The sequence below is a fragment of the Solea senegalensis genome, unplaced genomic scaffold, assembly GCF_019176455.1.
Source record: "Solea senegalensis isolate Sse05_10M unplaced genomic scaffold, IFAPA_SoseM_1 scf7180000014445, whole genome shotgun sequence".
Classification (NCBI taxonomy): Eukaryota; Metazoa; Chordata; class Actinopteri; order Pleuronectiformes; family Soleidae; genus Solea; species Solea senegalensis.
This window is the reverse complement of record NW_025321048.1, coordinates 8,467-32,860: the sequence shown is the minus strand read 5'-3', so window position 1 is coordinate 32,860 and position 24,394 is coordinate 8,467. Positions and strand designations below refer to the sequence as shown.

The 24,394-nt window shown below is 40.3% G+C and overlaps 2 protein-coding genes across 3 annotated transcripts; both read right to left on the bottom strand.

Moving 5' to 3' along the window:
* Positions 1-118: 118 nt before the first annotated feature.
* LOC122761223 (H-2 class I histocompatibility antigen, Q9 alpha chain-like) lies at positions 119-1,386 on the bottom strand (the record flags this gene model as incomplete). The annotated part of the gene is made up of 2 exons (XM_044016403.1): positions 1,252-1,386; positions 119-419 (listed from the first exon to the last, which is right to left on the bottom strand). Coding segments are annotated over exons 1-2 (353 nt in total), but the record flags the coding sequence as incomplete, so codon positions are not given.
* Positions 1,387-5,827: 4,441 nt separating this feature from the next.
* Positions 5,828-23,207, bottom strand: LOC122761222 (H-2 class I histocompatibility antigen, Q9 alpha chain-like). Of its 2 annotated transcripts, XM_044016401.1 has the most exons (8): positions 23,081-23,201; positions 21,993-22,253; positions 18,934-19,212; positions 8,761-9,063; positions 7,892-7,993; positions 7,233-7,250; positions 6,927-6,998; positions 5,828-6,640 (listed from the first exon to the last, which is right to left on the bottom strand). In XM_044016401.1, exons 1-7 carry the CDS (start codon positions 23,130-23,132, stop codon positions 6,952-6,954), a joined length of 1,062 nt encoding a protein of 353 aa, XP_043872336.1. In that variant the 5' UTR covers positions 23,133-23,201; the 3' UTR covers positions 5,828-6,640; positions 6,927-6,951. The 2 variants fall into 2 exon arrangements, with proteins under 2 accessions (XP_043872336.1, XP_043872337.1); XM_044016402.1 differs by lacking the exons at positions 5,828-6,640; positions 6,927-6,998; positions 7,233-7,250; positions 7,892-7,993; positions 8,761-9,063 and adding an exon at positions 9,902-10,301 and having other exon boundaries at positions 23,081-23,207.
* Positions 23,208-24,394: the final 1,187 nt, after the last annotated feature.

Here is a 24,394-nt window from a genome sequence, read left to right as displayed (position 1 = left end):
ACATTTCCTGAGTCTTTGTTAAAAAAAGAAAATATTATTTAATACTTTCAGAAAGAGGCGTTAGTTAAAGTAGACTGTGTATAAATAATATGAGTGTGTGTGTGTGTGTGTGGTGATTAATACACATTTTATCAGTAAAAAGTGAAACACAAACAAACCTCCAGTTTGGTTGAAGCGTTTCTTTGCAATTTCAATGTTGGCTTTGAAGGTCTGCTGTTGACCCAAAAGGCCATCAGTCTGACTCTCCCAGTACTGTGGATCTGTGTTCTTACTCATCCAGTCCTGTTTGGGTTCTGCTCTCATTGTGTTGCTGTCATAGTGAACCATCTGAACATCATCAACCAAACCAACAACCACAAACTGTGGGAAGTTTGGGACTTCAGATGATCCAGTGTAGAAATACTTCAGAGAGTGAATTCCTGTGAGAGACAGTGAACGAGACTTAAGATTTCAGAATGACAGTTTTATAAATCACTGAACTCAGAGTCAAGACGACATCAAATACATCAAACACATTTCACTCCTCCTCAGTGACAAATATCTATCTAGACATACTGTATATTTATAAGATTTTATTATTTTATTGAATAATTCTCTTCATTAAAAAATAACTTATAAACTTTTAGTCTTTAATGTTTTCTTTAGTAATATCTTATCAATGCATTTATAACTATTTATTTATGAATTAGTTTTTTATCCAAACGTGTTGTACAAATAAATCATTCACAAATTCATTTGACAAGAAGGTATTTATCTGTTATTTATTTATTTCATCATTATGAGAAGAGTCACTTTTAATGATAAAATATACACGATTTAGCTGCTGATTCATATTTTATTGTGAAATGTTGTATAAAAGGGTTTCATTATCAGTAAGATCCGTCTAAATGAAGTTTATTCATCATATCAGATGAAAATAAATACACTTAAAAAAGGTTTTAACGTTGTTTTCCGCGTTTGGAGCTCACACCTTTTTATAGACCTTCATGAGGTCATGAATAACTAAAAGTGAAATGGTGGAAGTGCATATGTGCACATTAGACTGTATGATGAAGAAAATAATAAACAATAAGGAAGAAAGAAAGATTTAAATCATATAATTAAATATATTTGACATTGTTAGAATCTAGAATGGAGTCCTACAACTAAACATCCAGGACCATCAGATGACGTCACATTCATACAAACATGATAAAAACACATGAAACATTTGTTACAATCGATCAAACATTATACATAAAAGAAGCTCACCTGCGCTCGCGCTGTGTATTCCCAGCAGAACCAGTAAAAGCAGGATCTTCATAGTGATTTTCTCCGTTTGTTGAAGTGACGGTGAAACTGCGTCTTTCTCCAGAAGAAGACAAACTGAGACTCCAGCGACAAACACTGAGATAAAAACACTGAGAGGCGTGAACATCAACCTCCATCTGAGCCAATGAGAATTCAATATGAGCCTCAACGTCACTAAACTCCGGGTGAAACTGACTCACTCAGGTTATGAACGAAAGTGAAAGTTACAAACTCACGTTATTTTAGGAGTTGGCTCAGGACACGCCCCCCTTCATAAGCCCAACCCTGAGCCTTCCTCTAACCCAGGGGTGTCAAACTCAAAATGACCTGGGGGCCAATGAGTGTCGAGTCTGGTCAAGAGGAGGCGGAACAACAAGGGTGGGAAAAGAGCTTAGATTTATCACACAGTATTCCATCATGAGATCACAATTAGGTTATTCATTTCACATTATTTCAAAGTAAAAGTGTCTGTTTTCAAATGGAATGATGAACACTTCACAATATCAACACATTTATGACGCTAAATGAAAGTATAAATATCAAAAACAGTCAATAATAATATGGACAACTGTAATAAAAACACAAAACAAGCTCATGTACATATTAATGTTGAATATAATACATTTAATAACGTGCTGATTACACCTGGATGTCGTCTTATTACTATTATAAAACATTGCTAGTGAATATATTAATATTATATTCTATCGCCTCCCTGCAGCTGAGGTTCAGCCATGTTTTCATAACATGATATTAAGTGTTGGGCCACATGTTGTAATATAATGAAGTACAAATACTTTGTTACTGTACTTGAGTGCAAAATTCACGTATCTGTACTTTACTTTGTAACTTATATTTCGAGCAACTTTTACTCCACTACATTTCCCTTCTTTGTTACTCACTAACAAAAATAATAATTACACTACAGTTTTGACATTCACCCATTCACACATCTTTCATACATTCACACACTTCAACATGGGGTTAAGTGTCTTGCTGGAGGACACACAGACGAGCAGAGACAAGAATCAAACCCACAACCTTCCAGTTCAAAGACAACTCATCCTACCACTGAGCTACCATGACTCAATCCTAACTCCTCACTTTTATTTTTAATACTTTTACTTTTACTTGTAAATCTTAAGTACATTTTATATCAGCAACTTCCTTTTGGTACTTAAGTCCAGTAAATGTCATATACTTTAAGACTTTTACTTAAGTAATATTATAAAAAGTGACTTCAACTTCTACCAAAGTCATTTTCTGGTAAGACACTTTAGCTTTTTTTACTCAAGTATCCCTTTTAGGTACTTTATACAAGACTGGCCGCATATAAGCGATTGAAGGGCCGCGTATGGTCCGTGGGCCGCCTGTTTGACACCTCTGCTCTAACCCTAATGGCTGCTGTTCACATTTATAACTTTCTTTACAAACCAGCATAGAAAAACAAACACACAAGCAAATAAAAGAAATGAACCAAATGTGGTTTCACTGATTTCAGAGGGGATTAAATGGGATGAAGTGCTCCCCCTACTGGTTCAAACCTGCTACTGGAGATATGCAGCAGCACACAATGTAGGTAGATTTCAACCTTGTAATAATAAAGAATGTCTCCAAGATCATTTTGATGCTACATGAACTTACAGCAGGGTGAATGTCACCTCTGTCAAAGCCTGAGCAGGTCTGCATCACCTGCATTGACACTATGGAACCTCTGGTTTCTGGTCCGTGCCACAAAAACAACGACAACATTACACTTTACAAGAGTGAAAGAAGAAGAGGCTGGACATGAGAGAATATTGGTGCAGCTTTCATGAAGCTACTTCCTGACATTTAACTTTATTTAGAACTGATCAAAGAATTCATTTTCTGCTGCACAAGGACCATGAAACGATGAAGTGAAATAATTATATATGCGTTTAGATCAAATGCATTCATGTTTTAATAAACGAATGACATATGTAATTCATTGTGGATTTATTTGTTTCCAATTTGAATTCATTAATGACACATGTGAACCAACATCTCGTTCATAAATCACAACAATGTGCATACAATGAGCCGCGGGTTATATAAGCCGAGCAGAGAACACAGACTACACAAACTAAAGCACCATGTTTGTTTGTGTTAGACTGAAAAATAAAACAGTGTCATCATATTTGTATAAAGTGCTATAACATAGGCGACTGTACCTGCTCTGAAGACAGGGATGTTTGTACATTAGAAGTCCTGCTTCAGAGTTCATTGCTATCATTGATCGTCCATCATATATTTGACCACAGTCGTAACAGACAGACAATGTCCACGCACGGAGGAGCAGTGGTCGGCACTGTTGCCTTGTAGCAGAAAGACCCACAGGTGAATTGAACACTCACCCACCTGTGAATGTTTGTCTCTGTGATGGACTGGTGACCTGTCCAGGATGTCCCCCGCCTTTCACCCTGTGTCAGGATAAAGCAGGAAACACTGCATGGATGAATGGAACAAACAATACTGTTTACCAACTGTAGGGGGACCCTGAGAGCAAATCCTACAGTGTGTTACTTGAAGTTTGAGCGATACAACCAGTACAACAGAGTAACTGGGTTACTGTGGGAAAACAACCACGTGGTCATCGTCCCTCGTCTCTCCTGCTCTTATATTCACTGTCGCTTTCATCTTCATCTGATTGTGTTTGCAAATGGTTCGGTCTTTGACTTTATGAGAACTTTCATTTTCTCTCCTTAGTCGCCCTGGTTTGGATCATTGTGTCTCTGTAATTGTAAACTTTGTAATGTTGACTTTTGGTGTGTTTCTGTGGCAACATTACAGCGCCACATACAGGCCTAGCATATGTACGACAGCATTTACAGTCATGTTGGACAAAGTCAGTCACGTGGATGAAGACATTTCTTGAGACAATGACGTGTTGACAGAAAACCTTTTAAAAAGACAAAGACAAAGATCATGTAGGTAAAGTTCTGTTTCCGTGTGGATAAAGTCTTGACTTCATTATTGTCAACCACCTTTGTTGGTGTCTTCCATCTTGGTCCTGGGACGTCCAGCCCATACTCGTGCAGTTCTTCCCCGTACCATAGGTGTAAACTATGAGAGCAGGTCAAGGTCAAAAACTAAATACAAGAAAAAAACATAAAAACACTGCAGTTTTATGAGCCCAACCATTAACAGAACTTAAATTGAACACAAACCTTTCACGCCAAGCTTCACTCAAAGCATCTCCTGCCTGATCTTCTATACTTCTCTGTCCAGTCCATAGATAATTGAAGGGGACAGATGGTCTTCTTCATCTGAGGACGAGTGTAGCAGGCTGCCATAACACCCCCCTGGCTGTCAGAGAGTGGTTGAGTCCAATCAACCAGGTTCATCTACTTAAACAGATGCAGTTGAGCACATCAGCCTATTGTCAGTGTGTTCCAGCTGTTGTGTACATGTATGTGTGTGTCTGTGTGTATGTGTGTGTTTAGGTTTGCTGCAGCTTCTGTTGTCCAGCTGTGGACGCTCAGCCATCAATGGCTGGAATGCAATCAGCCAAACTACGCCTGACGATTACCAGCCTTGCAGTATAAAGACGCCTGGGAGACTTGAGTTGGGGCTGGCTTTAGATGGTGGCGGCTGCGCTTTGTCCGTCTTTAGAAAAACCTGAGAGGAGTTGTTGTTTTACGTGATTGACCTTTGAACTCTGTGTACTGGTGTTACTCCAGAGTCAATGGTTAACAACTCATGGTGTGCCACTTGTCGGCATTTGGAGTTTAAGGAACGTTTTCTCTGATATTACATTCCTTGCGTTGTTCTAACGATGCAGACCTCTTTAACTCAAGGTCTGAGGCTATTGTGTTAGCATTTGTTTTATCTTGTGATCCAGGACCTTTTGTCCTGCGTGTTTTGTTAACCTTACTTTACCTTTGTTGCACACTTCAATAAAGACGCACATTCTTTACTGGACAGTCTGAAAATACACATGGCAATACGCATTGTTACGCTTCTGTCCAGCCGGATGCAGGTTACACACTGTGTGCATCGGCTGTGTTTCACCCTTGACACAGTTGCTCATTTGAGGGGACACTCCCTCTTGTGGCGTAAAGGCGCCACTACACCCCTGTATTTCCCCTGATTGCACAAACGAGAGCACAGTGATTCTTTTAGATCAAACTATTTCCCGACATGTTCATTAGAATTTATGCGTACACGATTTACATTAACGTGTACAAAATGAAGGGGAAATTCATTGACCACACATCTGAGTTCAAGTTTGATATTAGGTGTAAATGAGTTGCTACTTCTTGTCCTGATTTAGATTCTAATATAGAAAGTTTGGGAAACACTGTGTGGCAGTAAAAAAAAACAGTTAACAATAAATGATTTGGGGGAAAAAATAAAGCAAATTAAGAGTTTCCTGTGAATGTAGAACTAAAATGACACAAAAATAACAGAATTAATTTCCTTTCCAAAGCTACAAGGAGCCACTGCAGAGGAGCAGCAGAGTTTACAGAGCCTGCTCTAAGAGTGTGAAATGAGGAAAAACTAAACAGAGACAGTATAAATTTGGAAAATCAGGGGATTTATTGAATATTGAAAAGCAAGATACAAGTAAAAAAAGGAAAGCAATAACAGTGCAACTTATTTTAACATTAATTAATTTACCAAAACACATACAAATACTTATTCAATTTAAAAACCCCACACCTTTTGTATTAATTCATTTGATTAAAATACAATCAACAGACCAAAACATATATTAGGATATTATAACTGCAATAAACATGATATTGATAATTATCAAAAAGATAATATTTATTTTTTAACATTTAAAGTTTCGAAAGATATATACAAGCCAAATATTTAAGTGGAAAATCAGATGAGCACTGATGCTTATTGTTTAATGTGTGTTTGTGTCTTGGATCTACAGCCGATACATCACTGAATATGTGATCATTATTATCAACATGTGGCATCGTGTATATAGTGAAGAAAGAGATTTTCTGCAAATGGAACTAACAGTGAGTTTAGAGATGCAACACAAACCAGGTGGAAATGTGTCCAATCATTTTCTATCTTGTTGAGTAAAGAGGCAAAACATTGTGCCACAAATAAAAGCACAATGACACCTGCAGCTAATCTACAGTCTCTATACCACGTTGTAAATGTGTGATTGAATGACGCTGATGGACTTACACTGTTGTCCCCAGTGATTTTACACAACCAGAGAATGAAAAGAAAGTCTATATAGTCAATGTGTATTTGGAGTTGTGTTATTTCTCATGGTTTCCATGACGATACCCAACACCAGGAATATGAAAATGGAACTATGTGTGGATTTGTTTTGGACGATCACACAAAGATTTCCGTGAACCTACAGAAAGAAAACAACATTAAATGATGATGAATATTTTGAAAAAAAGACAGATTTCATAAATACACATTGTCATTGAGACGTAAAACTGCAATGATTCAGACTGGTGAGACAGTTAGAGCTGGGTATTATGACCCAAATATTTATGGTGACAAAAATGTTCATGTCACTTTAAGAAAGCCGTTCATTTGATCTTCTTTATGGACAGAAAACTCCTTGTAGTGTTTCATAAATCTGAGGTGAAACATTTCAAGTTATTTTTCTTCAGTGATTTTGTTTTACTTACAAAGGAACGGTGATGTATTTGTCATTTATTCTCTCTCAGTGTTCAGCTGCTGCACCTCAGTGCTGCTCGCAGCTGTGGGGTCAGAAACACATTGTTAACAAAGATCACACTTTTCTTTTCTTTCCTTCTTTTTTCAAGTCTTTGCATGAAAAGCAAAGCTCTCATATGTCTGTATGAACACATATAAACCTGGACATGTTCTGTAAACATGTAGAATAACAGCTGTGTCAATACCACGTCCATTTCAACCTAAGTTAGAATTCTAAATTCTAAATATGAATCATGGAAATACAAATCTTTACTTACGAGATGGGGCGGATTTGGCTGAAAAAGGAAAGAAAATGAAAATCATTCCAAACATCATGTTGTCACCAGTGATTTGTTTCTCTTCAACTCACACAAAGTGAAACAGAAATCACTTCCAGCTTCAGTTTCCACATTAGAAATCATTTCTTTTTCTAAACCTGCTCCATGACATCATCACGCTGTAGTGATGATGTCATGGTGACACTGACGTCTATTTAAATTGGAATCAAAGCAGAAATCTGTTGAGTGTGAAAACATTCCTATTTCATCAGTCACAATGTACAAACATTACATTAGAAATGTCATTTTCAATTGTTTCCTTCATGTTTGACTGAAAAAAGTCACTTGAAGTTTCTACGTTTCTATGCAAATGAAACGCATACATGTAAATATTTGGCCTAAATGTTTGTGTGAGTGTCTCTGTCAGAAGTGAACCTTTGAAAAAACAAAAATCAACCTGGTCTGAAGAAATAAATGGAGCAAAAGTGGTTTAGTATCATTGGATTGTTGATGTTGATGATACAGGTTTACAAATATGATCCATGTGTGAAGAAATCTCACCTTTGTGACTTTAAAGCATCAACTCAAAGTGTGAAATAAAACAAGTGACAACACTGTCAGTGTGTGTGTGTGTGTGTGTGTGTGTGTGTTGCTCTCACCACTGAATCTTCTGTACAAGAAGAAAGCAGCGGCAGCGAAGATGATGACGATAAGAACAACCACTGCAACGATGATGATGATGGTCGTGTCCATTGGCTTCACTGTTCACCAAAAACACAAAAAAACAAACAGTCACAACCTGTGCACATGAAGCAGCTGACACACACACACACACACAATATATGTAGTTCAATCTTTTACTGTATCATTGATTAACATATATATATATATGTTTTATATGTTTACACTTCACATCATATTTTAAATGCACGTAGGATTAAATTTGGCATAAATAACCTTTTTATTTGATGATATTTATTATTTATTTGTGGTTATTTATGAGGAAATCAAATCATTTTGACTCATAATGACATTATTTCCAAATATGTATATAAGCAAATATATCTACATTCAAATCCTAATATTGTGTCCAAATGTCATTTTAACTGTGAACATATCTGACCGATCAATTTGACCTTTATTGATTTATGCACATGTGAATCTACTCATCATTAGTGACATGAATAAAAAACTGTCTCTAGTGGTCACATGGTGTAATTATTCATCACGACAAAAGAAAGAATGTCCATTTTATCTGTGGATCACTGAAGAACTGAACTTTTGACCATGATTTAAGCTGGAGACTTTCAACTTTATCAAAGGTTTTATAAAATAAAACCATAACATGAAGACAAGTAGTGAAAGAAAACTTTTCTTTGATGGATTTGTCACATGATGATGTCATGATGCAGCACAAGCATGGACTGAATACACACCTACAATGAAAGTGTTCATGAATCAATGAAAAGCAACAAGCATGACCTGCAGAACTATTACAGTGAATTAAAGGAGTGTTTAGGAGTTTTACCTCTGTTGGATTGGACGGCGTCTTTGTCCAGTACTTTGACAACGTCCTCGTTCACACCAGAGAGCTGGAACACGCAGTCATACTTCCTCCAGTCCTCAGGTGGGATTGATGACACTCGCAGGTCAGTGCTCATCTGGAAGGTTCCGTCATGGTTGGGCAGAGTCTCTCCGTGGTCCACGTCCTCATGAAGCTCCTCTCCTTCTTTCCTCCAGAACAACAAGGCTTTGTTTGGGTAGAAACCTGTAGCGTGGCAGGTCACTGGAGAGGAGGGAGACTTCTGGAGGAGAGACACTGAGGGAAGCTCTGGAGAAGGAAAACAAACGTTGACACTTTATTATAACTCACATTCCTGTTTGCTGTCATTGATCCTGCATTCGTTTCTGAGTCTGGCTGTAAATTGAGGTTTTCACACATCTGAGGACTGGACTTTTTCAGTCTGGACCTTTTTTCTTCCTGTTGAGTTGAGGCCATGGTTACAGTCGACTTTATTGTTCGTCTTGGTCTATAACATCTTTCCACCAAGTTTTGGGAAATTCAGTGAAACTCAATTTTGCCTCAGTTTACAACTTAGGGGGCGCTATAGAGCCCTTGAGTAACACACGGGTTTGGGACCTATGCCAATATCGTATTTTCACCAGACCTGACCTCCATGCCAAGTTTCAGGAGTTTTCATGCACGTTAACCCCTCAAAAACGACCGGAAAGCCACGGATATAATAATAATCTGAAGGATTACAATAGGAGGTTCCTCGCAGTCCCGCCCCCCGCCATTTGTGGCTCGGGCCCTAACTAAAAGTGAATAATTTTGGTTTATGGACAAAACAAGACATTTGAGAACATCATCATAATTTCCAGGTTTCAGAAACACAGATCAACATATTTTATGGACCAAATAACTAATTTGTTCTTTATTATTTAGTCGAGCTCTAAGAGACAGATGAAGAAATGTGAAATGGGAGACAGAGACTTAGAAAAGACTGTGGACGCTAAAAGAGACAGAGAGTGAAACTGTTGTGGACATAAACAAACAAAAAAGGAAAACACGAGGAGAAGAAAAAAAGAGTGCTTATAAATGTGTGTGTGAAAGAGAGACACGGGAAAAAGAGAGTGAGACAGAGATTTTTTTTTTGATTTTTAAACTTCTTTATTTGCTCAGAAACATGAACAATAACAAAAATTAGTTGTGTTCTGTTACTTAAACTAAAACCATGGAGAAATAAAAGTAAACGTACGAAAGAAAAGAAAAAGACTCCATTTAACTCAGACTGTTGCAGAAAGATAATTGTCCATCACTCACACAACACAACACGTCTTTCACTCCCCATGTTTCTAAAAACTCTTCTGTGTTGTTTGTTGAGTGGAAAAAAACAAAGTCAGTCTTTATCCTGGTTTTTATCATTCTAACATAAATTTGCTGACAGTCAACATCAAGTGAGTTTTCCACTTTGTTCCTCCTTGAAACATAAATTGCCAGTTTTGCTTGACCAATTAAAAAGTTCAGCAGTTGACATTTCGCCTTGTTTTTCCTCGTGTATTTAAAACCTAAAATAAAAACACAAGAGGAAAAAGTCTCAGTGAATAACGAGAACAAGTGAGACAGGAAGTGGAACAAAGGAGTTAATCTGGCACAGTGCAAGAAACAGTGGAAGACAGTTTCTCTCTGTGGACAGAAAGGACACGTGTCTGTGACATTAGGGTTGACAATGGAGATGAAGGCGTTCACTGCTACAGCAGCATGAAGAACCCTCCACTGTAAGTCTGCTGCTTTTTTAGTTAACGGTGGTTTGTACAGTGAGCTCCACTCTGGCCTTAGATCCTCTGTGAGGGACAGGTGGTGTCTCCATGGAGTGTCCACTCTGTCTCTCAGTCTACTCTGGTTTAAAACCTTCACCATCACATAGTACATGACTTTCCCTGTTACACTGCACAGACTGTAGTTGTTGGATTGGTTCGTCTGCAGCAGAATGTTTACATCACACTTAAAAACAGGTGAGATGGTGAGTTCAGGGAAAGGGTCTGTAGAGTCCGGTTGTGTTCGTCCATTGCAGTAGTCCGAGATCAGACAGAGTTCAGAATCAGTCAACTGCTGCCTCCAGTCCTTCAGCAGGAGACTGACCACTCTGACTGACCTGGTTTCGAGACGCTCGGCCAGACCGATCTCATTGTCCAACCGCGGGCCGCAAACCTCCGCCACTTGACCTAGTGTCAGGATTTTTGCCGCGCATAGTCTCTGTAGCAGGGACGGACCCACTACACCACGGAGCCGTGTTCCCAGAGTCACCGGTTCCTTTAAAAGCCAGAACAGAGAGTTAGCTCCTCCTTGCTGAAAGCAGCTCTCCGACTCGCCACGTGGACCAGGTTGTGACCCCCCTCTTCTTTGGGAAGGAAGAGGACGCTCTGTGGGACCCAGTGAAGACGGTCCCAGACGAAATCCACCAGAGCGGCCTGTACTCTGGAGAGCACATCCTCAGGGGGGTCCAAACACATCAGGCGGTGCCACAGCATGGAGGAAACCAGGTTGTTGATGACAAGAATCCGACCTTTAAAAGACATTTTTGGACGAATCCATCTCCACCTGTTAAAACGACCCACGACCCTTTCGATAAAATTCTCCCAATGTCTTGGAGGTGTTGGTGGCGTCACCGAGGTGAACCCCGAGGTATTTAAAACCTCCTTTCTTCCATGTTAGTCCTCCTGGTAAAAGCAGCTCTCTCTCAGGTCTATCTCCAACTGCCAAGGCCTCGCTCTTCTCCCAGTTGACCTTAGCAGAGGAGATTTTCCGGAAGTCCTGAGCAGCTTTGCTCAGAACCTCGATGTCCTGTAGGTTGTTTATAAAACAATGACATCATCGGCATAAGCAGAGAGTTTAAAACAATGATCACAACCAGGGAAATAAAAACCAGACAAGCGAGATCTCAGTTTCTGTAAAAGAGGTTCTAAAGCCAGAGAATAGAGCATGCCTGACAGGGAGCAGCCCTGTCTGACACCTCTGTGAACTTTAAAAGGAGCTCCCAAACCACCGTTAACCTTCAGCACACTCTCAATGTCATTGTACAAGACCCTGATCTTAGCTATGAAACTTGAGCTGAAGCCAAAAGCCTGCAGCGTCTGCCACAGGTAAAGGTGTTCAACTCTGTCAAAAGCTTTTTCTTGGTCTAGAGAAATCAGACCAAGCTTTGAGCCTTATGAACCAGTGAAGTCCAGAATAGGGCTGAACGATATATCGTTATCGTATCGATATCTAGATATGAACATTCAAGATATTAATATCGAAAAAGCAACGATATAAACTATATAGATTTTCCCCCGCGCTCGCCCTGCATGTACAGCTCTGGCAGTCACAAAAAACATCATTTTTTACGATTTCCCTTGAATGCACCACTACGGCCAGCCAACCACAAACCTTATTTCATGCATGCTCAACATAGGAGGTCAGGAGGGACACGGAGACGTACACAGCGGGAAAATAAAAAAAAGAAAGAAAGAAAAAAGACATGAGTGCAAAAGATAATGCAGCCGGTGGTGATTTGGTGCCGAAACATAAATCATCCTCCATTATTTGGAGGTATTTCGGATTCAAAAAGGATGATGTCAACCAGAGCGAGGTGTTGTGCAGGTCGTGCTTGGCGAAAGTTGCGACGAAGCAAGGTAGCACAACCAACATGTATCACCACCTAAAACAACACCATCGCGTGCTGCACGAAGAGTGCATTAGAATGAGAGAAACACCGGGGACTTCTCAGTCATGCCAAAAGAAGCCCAGGCAAAGTGTGATTACTGATGCATTCAGTAGCGTTATACCTTATGAGTCGACGTCCACCAGACATAAAGACATTACAGACGCTATAACGTACCACATCGCAAAAGACATGGTACCCGCGTACACGGTCTCAAAAGAGGGCTTTAAAAAAATGGTTCGGACGCTGGACAAGCGTTATAAAATACCATCCCGAACACATTTTAATCAAGTGGCCATTCCAAAACTCTATAATGAGTGTAAAATGAATGTTGAATCCGAGCTCCGTCAAATCGATCATTTTGCCACAACCACGGACCTGTGGTCAAGCCGGACAACCGAACCTTACATCAGTTTAACGATCCATTTTATTACAACAAACTTCGAACTCAAGACCCGCTGTCTGCAGACATCCTTCTTCCCCGGGGAGCATACAGGGGATAATATAGCGCAGGAGATGAGAGGTGCGTTAGCAGACTGGGACTTGAAGGAGGACCAACAGGTTTGCGTGACGACTGACAACGCATCAAACATGATAAAGGCTTTGGAGGTGAATGGCTGGATGCGCCTTCAGTGCTTTGGACACAGGCTACACCTCGCAATAGGTACGTTTTGCTATGTTTATTTTAATAACTTTGAGAGAGAGAGAGAGAGAGAGGGTGTGTGTGTGTGTGTGTGTGTGTGTGTGGGGGTGGGAGAGGAACAATCTGCATTAATATGTGGTTATTTAGCTATTGTAGTATATTCATGAATTATTTTGTGCATCTATTTTTTCTAGAAAACGCAGTGAAAGGTGACAACCGGATCAGCCGTGCAACAGGTGTCTGCAAAAAGTTGGTGTGCCACTTCTCACACAGCTGGAAAAAGAGAGTGGCACTTGATCAAGCCCAGAAGCGCCTCAACCTTCCAGTCCATGGACTCATAACTGAGTGTCAAACTAGATGGGGGTCTAGGGTGCTCATGATTAACAGGATTCTGGAGCAGCAGAAAGCACTCCATGAGGTCCTCTCAGAGGACAGAAACACCCGGCACCTAATTCTTGGACATCAAGATCTGGATGTGCTGGAGTCAGTCAGCAAGGCACTGGGACCACTGCTTGAATTCACAGATGCTCTGTCAGGGGAGGATTATGTTAGTGTTTCACACATCAAGCCAGTACTCAACCTGTTTAACACAACCATCTTGGCACCAGACGAGGGTGACACTGACATGACCAAGTCCTTAAAAAAGAAAATGTTGGAGTACATGAATAGCAAGTATGAAGAGAGAGTCACACAAGAGCTCCTGGATGTGGCATCCTTCTTAGATCCAAGATATAAGACACAGTACATCAGTGTTAACGACGTCCCCTTCATCAAAGACAGACTGGTGTCAGAGATGAAGACGATGGAACACAAGGTAAAAATAATGGTTAGAATGGATTAAATGAGAACAGTTCCTTCCATTTAAATGCATTATCTTATGTTTCAGTAAATGTTTAAGCTGAATTCATAAAGTGATGATCATTCATATATTATGATACTGTATTATAAAACAAAATAGTAGAAAATAATTTTCTACTATTTTCTAGCATGCTGTTGAGTGCACCAGAGTGGAAGAAGTTTCACCCCCAGTGGGGGTCCCCCCACCCACCAAAAAGGCTAAAAAGTCATTGGCAAGCTTCTTTAAAAGATCCACTGCAAGTGCCACAGCACCAATCGATCCCACTGCTGCCGTAGAAGCTGAACTGAGTGCCTACATGCTGTCCCCCACAATTGACAAGGAAGAGGACGCCCTTCTGTGGTGGAGAACTCACAAAGTCAACTTTCCCCAGCTCAGCAACATGGCAAGAAAATACTTGTGCATGCAGGCCACTAGCTCTCCCTCAGAGAGAATTTTTAGTGCATCAGGCAACATTGTGAGTTGTGAGAGGTCCTGTCTGAAGCCAGACATGGTTAACAAGCTAGTGTTCCTGGCAAAGAATCTGTAGAAGTTGTGCTGTAACTACCTCTGTTCTGTTATGCATTTTCTGCATACTGTTATGTTGTCTTATGAAGAATATAAGATGTTGCACTTTAATGTCTCACCTTCCACCAGCTGCTGCATATATTGGTTATTTATTGTTAAAGCAGAGCTGCAGTAAAATGTTTGATTTTTTATTTATTGATTGGTGATGTTATCTTTATGTTAATGTTGATGACTGGCTGTGAGTTCTCGTCAATAAAACTGCACTTTCCATGTGGAAAGTTTCCACAGTCTCTTGTATTATGTTTTTATTTTTCTGAAAAATGCTTGGTTTTCACCGAACCCGTAGTCATATTGTATCGTATCGATATCGAGATATCTGGCATGAATATCGAGATATGAAATTTTGTCCATATCGTTCAGCCCTAGTCCAGAACATCCCGAATTAAGGTGATATTATCAGATATCAACCTGCCGGGCAGACAGTAGGTCTGGTCTACGTGAATGACCTGGTCCATCACTCTCCGGAGCCTCGTTGCCAGGTAGGCACACAGTAGTGACACAGGACGCCAGTTCTTCACTTCCTGCAGGTCTCCTTTCTTTGGGAGGAGGGTGAGGACAGCCTTCATGCAACTCAGAGGCAGCCGTCCCTTGTCCAGGCTGTCCTGTAGGACACACAGTACGTCCTCCCCGAGTATAGTCCAAAAAGTCTTATAAAATTCTGCAGGGAGACTGTCTATGCCGGCGGCCTTCCCGCTCTGTAGACTCTGCAGTGCCTCCTGCAGTTCCTGTGCTGAGAGCTGTGCCTCTAGCTGCTCCTTGTCTCCTTCGAGCACTCTGGGCAAGTTCTCCAGAAAAGACAGCGCCACCTCCGGATCCTCCAGGAGCTCTGTCTTGTAGAGATCTTGGTAGAAGGAGGAGGCGCACTGTCGAATCTCCTCGTCCTCCTGCAGCAGTTGTCCGTCAGCAGATCTCAGCGAGTGCATCAGCCTCCTCTGTCCACTCTTACGCTCCAACCCAAAGAAAAAGTGGGACGGAGCGTCCATCCTGGCTACTTTGTTAAAGCGAGACCGCACAAGAGCACCTTGAGCGTGGACGCCCAGCAGGTCTGACAGAGCTGATCGTTTTTCTTTGAGAACTCTAAACTGTTCTCGATCTCCTGTGGAGTCTGCTGAACCCTGCAGCTCCACCACTTCTCTCTCCAGATCTTTCATAGACCTGGTCAAGTCTCTGGTGACATTGAGAGTGAACTGTAAGCAGAGCTGTTTGATTTGGACTTTTCCAATGTCCCACCACTGCTGTAACGAGCTGTACTCGGACTTGGTTTTTCTAAAGTAAAACCTCTGACCCCTCACAGGTGTCCTCTGACCCCTCAGAGGACACCTGTGAATTAACTTTTGACATTTTCTTGTTTTTTTTGGTGGTTACTTTAGTTTCAGGGTTTTTCCGTTTGATTGAACATTTCATTGTTTCACCCATTGAGTCGTCAACAATATCATCGTTATAGTCCAGAGCAGCCTCTGCTACTCTGGTGACTGTCTGTCCTCTGACTGCAGAGGACTCAGTATGGACACTCTGTCCGTCAGGGCATTCCCCTGTCTGTGTGTGTGCTGCATCACTCTGTGCCTCCGTGTGTGTCTGTGGTGTGTGTGTGTGCGGTGTCTGTGTCTCGGGTGTGTGTGTCTGTGGTGTGTGTGTCTGCGTCTGTGGTGTGTGTGTCTGTGGTATCTGTGTCTCAGGTGTGTGTGTGTCTGTGGTGTGTGTGTGTGTGTCTCAGGTGTGTGTGTCTGTGGTGTGTGTGTTGTGCGGGGACCGTTGGCTCTGAGCGGCGGCTCCGCTGTAGCGGCAGCAGCGGCAGCGTCAGGCCGGCAATCACCTGCTTTTCTCGGGCATGAGCGAACCAAGTGTCCCTCTGCCCCGCAACCGAAACACTTGAGCGAGTCTGAGGTGACGTGAACTGTATAATCATAATCATCTACTCTGAACTTCAGAACCAGATTTAACTTGGATCTGTTGTCCTTGAGTATCATAAATACCTGTCTCCTGAAAGACACGATGTGCTTCAAGAGCCCAGTGGAATCATCTTTATCGCGGACACGAGTTTTCCGTGCCGCGACAGTTCCTTCATTAGAGCCTCATTGCTCAAAAACGGCGGTGCGTTTGAAATAATAATCTTTTTAGCAGGTGTTACTAGAGGTAACACCTGCACCAGAGAGCCGTCCACCACCACGCCGCTCTCAACCAGCTCGTTAACTTTGTCAGTGCTGTCTAAAAAAATGACGACAGCACTGTTCATCCTTGAGGCGGATTTAACGCTGCTGTAGCCCACGACTGCACCCACAGCCAGGCTGCACGCCTCCACTGACACGCCGACATCCGGACACAGTCTAACGGCATGTCGGCGAGTCAGCTTCTCCAACCCAGAGACTACAGGTGCTGCCATTTACCTGCACGGCTGCAGCACCGGCGGCAGCTACCGTCAAACACAAATAACTTTAAAGGGGACATATTATGCAAAATCAACTTTTTAACCATTTTAATACTGATATTTGGGACTCTGGAGGCCCTACCAGTCGCCAAAGTGTGGAAAAACAATACTCAGTCATGTTTTCGTGGTTCCGCTTAGTGTAAGTATAGGTGATAAAACACTCCATGTTGAATTCCCTACGCTTATGACGTCAGCATGCGCATTTCACCGCGAATGTTACCGCCCCACCAGTACATTTACTTCGCAAGCTCCACCTTAGCTCCACCTTGTCCCTGCGAGAGTGCAGGCGAGGGAGGAAGAGCGGTATTATGTCAACGCGGAGGGACAAGTGTGCTGTTGGTGGCTGCACAGTGGAGCACAGTGTTTTACAGAGGATTTTATATATGAAGCTAATGTGCCGGATAAAGTCAGCAAACGTGTGTTCGTATGTTCGCACCACTTCACATCAGACTGCGGCCAGCGGTCGCCGTATTTAGTCAGGGTACATATTTCACCGACGTACAAACACACACATTGTTAAGAAAAGATCACACAGAGCTCATAACTGACCATTCTGACACGTCCTAATTAAAAATATTTGTTCAGTACGCACAGACTCAGTCTGATACAATCACATAAAGCAGCTGTTTATGCAGCTCGCCGCTGACTCTCTGTGCAGCGGTGCTACACTCTCTGTGTCACCGATAGCCTAAACTGAATAAAATGTATGTTGCTGTATCAGACCGGAGACTGTGCTCCGGAGACCTCACCACCACTGACCAGCTCCGGTGCTCCGGCGAGCTGGCGATCAGCGCTGGCGATCGCTATCGGTGACACAGAGAGTGTAGCACCGCTGCACAGAGAGTCAGCTGCGAGCTGCATAAACAGCTGCTTTATGTGATTGTATCAGACTGAGTCTGTGCTCCGGTCATGGAGGACGTATTGAACAAATATGTTTAATTAGGACGTGTCAGAATGGTCAGTTATGAGCTCTATGTGATATTTTCTTAACAATTTGTGTGTTTGTACGTCGGTGAAATACGTCCCCTGACTAAATACGGCGACCGCTGGTCGCAGTCTGATGTGAAGTGGTGCGAACACACGAACACACGATCTGATACAGCAACATACAGTTTATTCAGCTTACACGGTGATCGCCACCGCTGACCGCCAGCTCGCCGGAGCACCGGAGTTGGTCAGCGGTGGTGAGGTCTCCGGAGCACAGTCTCCGGTCTGATACAGCAACATACAGTTTATTCAGCGCGCCGCTGGCGATCCGCGGTGGCGATCAGCGGTGCTGCACTCTCTGTGTCACCGCTGATCTTCTGTTCAGTTGAAGTGTTTTTAACTGATTTACAGTTGGACAGTGTTCGGCTCGATCCTTATGTAGGACGGCTCTTCCTGTGACGGCACTCTCGCTGACATGTTGATATTGTCAGAGAGCTAGTGGAGGGAGGGGGAGACGAATAGAGCTGTAAAGCGCTGTAAAGAGGACAAATCAGAAACCCCCTGGAAGAAGTGGGTGTGTGTTTGCCTGTGTCTCATTTGCATATAAAGGGACCATGCACGAAAACCGAGCGTTCTGAAAGGGGCAGGTTTAGCAGGGTTATTGAACTACTATGATTCTTCATCCTTATGGTATTTTGACCAAAGCATGTCACTGACATGTTCATTAGGACACCAGGGAACTATTTTAATGGGGGAAATAGGGTATAATATGTCCACTTTAAAACTATAAACTATAAACAACTTAAAATCAGTGGTCACAAAAGAAAAACTAAATATCAACATAAAACCACCAAGCAGCAAAAAGAAGAGTATAGAATAAGTCAGAAAAGTTAGAAAATCACTCACCCTGACCACGCTCTCAGCCACGCTCACTCCCACCATTCACTCAGAGAGAGAGAGAGAGAGAGAGAGAGAGAGAGAGAGACATCATCAGTGTGAGACACAGTGGTGGTAAAAGACATCATCAGAAATAAAAGACACGTATGAAGATTATGTTCATTCAGGTTCTGGGGTTTTACCTGTTCTCTGCAGAGAGCTCTTCCCATACTCCATGTACGTCTTCAACCAATAAGGACACAACTGGGTGTAGTACTGTTTTTGTTTAGCAAGATAAGCTTTATCAGCATCCCATTTGTTTTTGGTGATGAAAGCCTGTGATGATGGAGCGATCCATGTCTCTGTCTTCAGGTCAAATACTAGGAAGTCTTCTCCATCATAACCATGCTGTTCATAACCATTAATTTCTCCAGTCTCATCATCCCAGTCACAGCCATACATTTTCTGGAAAACGTGGACACCTGAGGGAGAGAGAGAGAGAGAGAGAGAGAGAGAGAGAGAGTGTTCACATCATCTCTTTACCACAGAGAACAACACACAGGTTTGATGGAGTGACATCATTAATCAGCATTAAATAAAAAGTGTTATGGCTCTGACACTATGATCAAATCTAATGTCTCATTCTGTCATTTATTTATTATTTGTTCTACACAATGTGGTTCATTATTGCACAATAAATGTAATATCATGTGTTGCTCTACTTTCTACCTTAAAATCTTATTATTTATGATGAGACATTTTCATCATGTCATTAAATCACTGTTTCAACTGTAATGTGTCAGAAAATGTTCTGTGACAATTGTCCAGAGAATTTCTCTGGTTTGACTCTCATGTCATGTTCACTGGTCACTGTTGATTCACCTTTTCTTAAGTTTCATTCAACAACTGTCTCACTTCTCTTGAGTTTTGTGAGACAGTTTTTCCTGTGACGCTGGTGTGGGACGAGTCAGTGAGCCGAGTTGACTTTGACGTCACACTCGACTCAATGTTTGAATTCTGTTTTCCTTCTTATTGTAATTGTGTTCGTACAAGATACTGTTGTGAAGCAGCGTCATCTCAAAGTGTGTATGTGCAGGAGCAACACTGCAGAGACATGTGCTAGAAAGTAAGGTCAGTTCCATCCAACACAAACACACAGTTTTCACTTTCATGACGACTCCACAGAATAAGTCTGTGTGATGACGTCACGTCACTTTAGTCTGTGTTCACACCTGAGAGTCTGCTGCGTTGGTGCCAGGGCTGCAACTAACCATTATGTTCATTATTCATTCTTCTCTCCATTAATCACTGATCAGCTGTTTGTTCTGTACAACGTCAACAAATATTGATCAACCTCCAAATGATGTTTTCAAATGTCCTCTTTTGTCCAGAGAATAAAACTAATCCGTTTTTTTAATCATTTCTTTGTAACAAGAAACCAGAAAATATTCACATTGAAGAAGCTGAACAATGTGTTTTAAAACTAAGAAAAAAGAATATTGATGGAAACAGTTGATTCATTTAGTAACTGATTCATCATTGATGAATAGATTACTTGTCACAGCCTCAGTTGGTTCACACCTGGTGTTAGAATCACTTTCATTGGTCAGCAGTTTGGTTCATGTTGAATAATCACTTTATTCATTTGTGCTTTTGGTTAAACACATTGTTAAATGTGGAACATAAACAACACAAGACGCTGCTGTGATTGCTTCACATGGAGTTAAACCAGTGATTGACAGCTGGTATCGTCCAATAGGAGCCTGGTTGCAGGTGACGTCTAAACTGTTTTCCTTAAACACGGTGTCCCTTTGATATTATGATTGTAAGCAACAATCGATGAGTTATATCTCAGAGTTTTAAAGGATATCCACTCATTATCGTTATCGTGGAGATATTATCTTTTGTCCATGTCGCCCATAACGAGTTCAAACTTAGACCTGAATATTTGTGTGTGGACCCTCTTTAACCTCATCTGTATCAGATCAGAGTTTTGATGAATCATCACTAGAACACACTGACCTGGAGCTTATTCTACAAATGTTATTTCTGCAGATGACCCCTGACCTCTGCATCATCATCATCATCACACAATCACTGACCTCCGCTGCTTTAACCCAGTATTAACTATTTAGAAATGCAAACGGTGATAAAGTGGATGATTTACATGGACAAAGACGATGAAGAGAACATGAAGGTGTGAAGAGTAATAGAGTATAAGGTAATGATAATTGTCAACATTTTCATTTCATGGATAAAAGTAATATTCATTTAGAGTTGAAGATTCTGTGCTGAAGTCATCGACAACACAGCAACAACTGACAGGGCTTTGTTTTAATGATCCATTCAACTGTTGATTCTTTTAGAAATTCAGTTTTGTTTGGTCATAAAATGTGAACAATCTTTTTAAAAGAACACCTTTTTATCTTTTAACTTTTAACCATTCACATTTTATTCATACACAGTAAATAATTGGCCCCACCCCCCCACATAAAAACAAACTGTCATGATCCAGCCCACAATTCAGCCAACATTATATTAATGATAACAAATGTAGATTTATGCGTCATATTAACACAAAACATATAAAAAATAATGATAATAATTTATTTTAACCCACTGCACCTCATGTAAATATTTTGTGTTTGCGTTGCTGTATACATTTATTTATATCTTAGGTCTTTATTTTTATTTTCTAATTGTATTTTCTTCTATTTAAATGCACCAAAACACCAAGTCAAATTCCTTGTATGTGTAAATGTACTTCACAATAAAAAGTGATTGTGATTGTAATTGATGAATTGTTGCAGCTCTAAACTGTGATTGGTCAGATTAGCAGCATGTCTGCTCCATGACTCTCAGTCACATTGATAAGTTCACTGGTTGCAAACATCATCTTCACTGATTACCTTTAAAATAAATAAATAATCAGAATAATATCAATAAGGATCATTGTTGTTCAACTTTAGAACTCCAACATGATTCATTCACTTTCAATCATAGAAACTACACTGACATCTAGTGTACAGGTGGTGTAACAGCAGAGCGACACAGTCTCACTGTGAAAAAGTGTGAATGCTGTTCAGGCTGTGAATGAAGATTTAAACATGTTTACATTTCCTGAGTCTTTGTTAAAAAAAAGAAAATATTATTTAATACTTTCAGAAAGAGGCGTTAGTTAAAGTAGACTGTGTATAAATAATATGAGTGTGTGAGGTGATTAATACACATTTTATCAGTAAAAAGTGAAACACAAACAAACCTCCAGTTTGGTTGAAACGCTTCTTTGCAATTTCAATGTCGGCTTTGAAGGCCTGCTGGGAACCCAAACAGTACCCAGTCTCACTCTCCCAGTACTTTGGATCTGTGATCTTCCTCATCCAGTCCTGTTTGGGTTCTGCTCTCATTGTGTTGCTGTCATAGTGAAGTATCTGAACATCATCAACCAAACCAACAGCCACAAACTGTGGGAAGTTTGGGACTTCAGATGATCCAGTGTAGAAATACTTCAGAGAGTGAATTCCTGTGAGAGACAGTGAACGTCAAGACTTAAGATTTCAGAATGACAGTTTTATAAATCACTGAACTCAGAGTCAAGACGACATCAAATACATTCAAACACATTTCACTCCTCCTCAGTGACAAATATCTATCTAGACATACTGTATATTTATAAGATTTTATTATTTTATTGAATAATTCTCTTCATTAAAAATAACTTATAGACTTTAATGTTTTCTTTAGTAATATCTTATCAATGTATTTATAACTATTTATTTATGAATTTGTTTTTTTATCCAAACGTGTTGTACAAATAAATCATTCACAAATTCATTTGACAAGAAGGTATTTATCTGTTATTTATTTATTTCATCATTATGAGAAGAGTCACATTTAATGATAAAATATACACAATTTAGCTGCTGATTCTTATTTTATTGTGAAATGTTGTATAAAAGGGTTTAATTATCAGTAAGATACGTCTAAATGAAGTTTATTCATCATATCAGATGATAATAAATACACTTAAAAAGGTTTTAACGTTGTTTTCCGCGTTTGGAGCTCACACCTTTTTATAGACCTTCATGAGGTCATGAATAACTAAAAGTGAAATGGTGGAAGTGCATATGTGCACATTAGACTGTATGATGAAGAAAATAATAAACAATAAGAAAGAAAGAAAGATTTAAATCATATAATTCAATATATTTGACATTGTTGGAATCTAGAATGGAGTCCTACAACTAAACATCCAGGACCATCAGATGACGTCACATTCATACAAACATGATAAAAACACATGAAACATTTGTTACAATCGATCAAACATTATACATAAAAGAAGCTCACGTGCGCTCGCGCTGTGTATTCCCAGCAGAACCAGTAAAAGCAGGATCTTCATCGTGATTTTCTCCGTTTGTTGAAGTGACGGTGAAACTGCGTCATTATCCAGAAGAAGACAAACTGAGACTCCAGCGACAAACACTGAGATAAAAACACTGAGAGGCGTGAACGTCAACCTCCATCTGAGCCAATGAGAATTCAATATGAGCCTCAACGTCACTAAACTCCGGGTGAAACTGACTCACTCAGGTTATGAACGAAAGTGAAAGTTACAACTCACGTTATTTTAGCCTGACAATATTATAACAATATTTTTCATTTATGTAACACTTTTCAAACTCAAGCATAAAGATGTTTGTAGATAGACAAACAAAAAGATATGCAAATACAGGTTGAAGTCAACAAATGAATTAATCATATATATATGTGTGTGTGTGTGTGGTAATGTGTGAGGATAACTGTAAAATTAGGATAAAACACAACAAAAAGTGGCACAATCATTATAATACTGTAGTATATGTTTTAAAGGTGTTTAAAAGCTGCAGTGGAGTCAGCTGATGTCACACTGAGTCTGTACAACAGCTAAAAGGTTCTGTTGGGCCGATCTAACCTAACCCTTAAATCTATGAATAAAATGATTTATTAATTACACACTTAATGATGTTAAACTAACCAGAGCAGTGTCGTGAAGAGCTCCTAGAGGTTTAACCCAAAAATCTTCTTCCTTAAACAAACAGAGCTGCAGAAACAGATTGAATGTGTGTAAACGTGTGCACTGAAGACATACAGCATGAACAGTATATGTGTGCTCACCCACACCACGTATACCCTTTTACAGTGTCTATTATAACTAACTTTCCCTGTTTCACACACTAATTACTAATTACACACACTTCTTATTTTACCCTTCTTTACAGTTGTTGTTACAACTTAATGAAACTGTTAATGGAAGTGAAAACCACATTAAGTCAGATTCCTTGTGTGTGTGCTGATTCTGATTCTCCTCCACTCCACCACCAATACAATACTTGCTTAACTATTGTCAATGTTTTTATGCTGCAGGGTTTGGTTTTAAAGCAGTTGACATGTCTATATGATTTCCCTTAACAAAGACAGGATCACACTGCTTGGTTTACTTACTGGGTTTTCTGGGTCAGGTATCAACACACTCAGCTGGATTTTATGCTCCTGACATGACACCAGTTGAGTTGTTTTGCTGAAATCTGCTTGAATAAGAGAAATGTATCTCCACTGCAGATGATTTTCTCTTTTGTTTTGTTGAGACTGTGTCTCATTTTTCTCTTTCACTCCCTATATTTA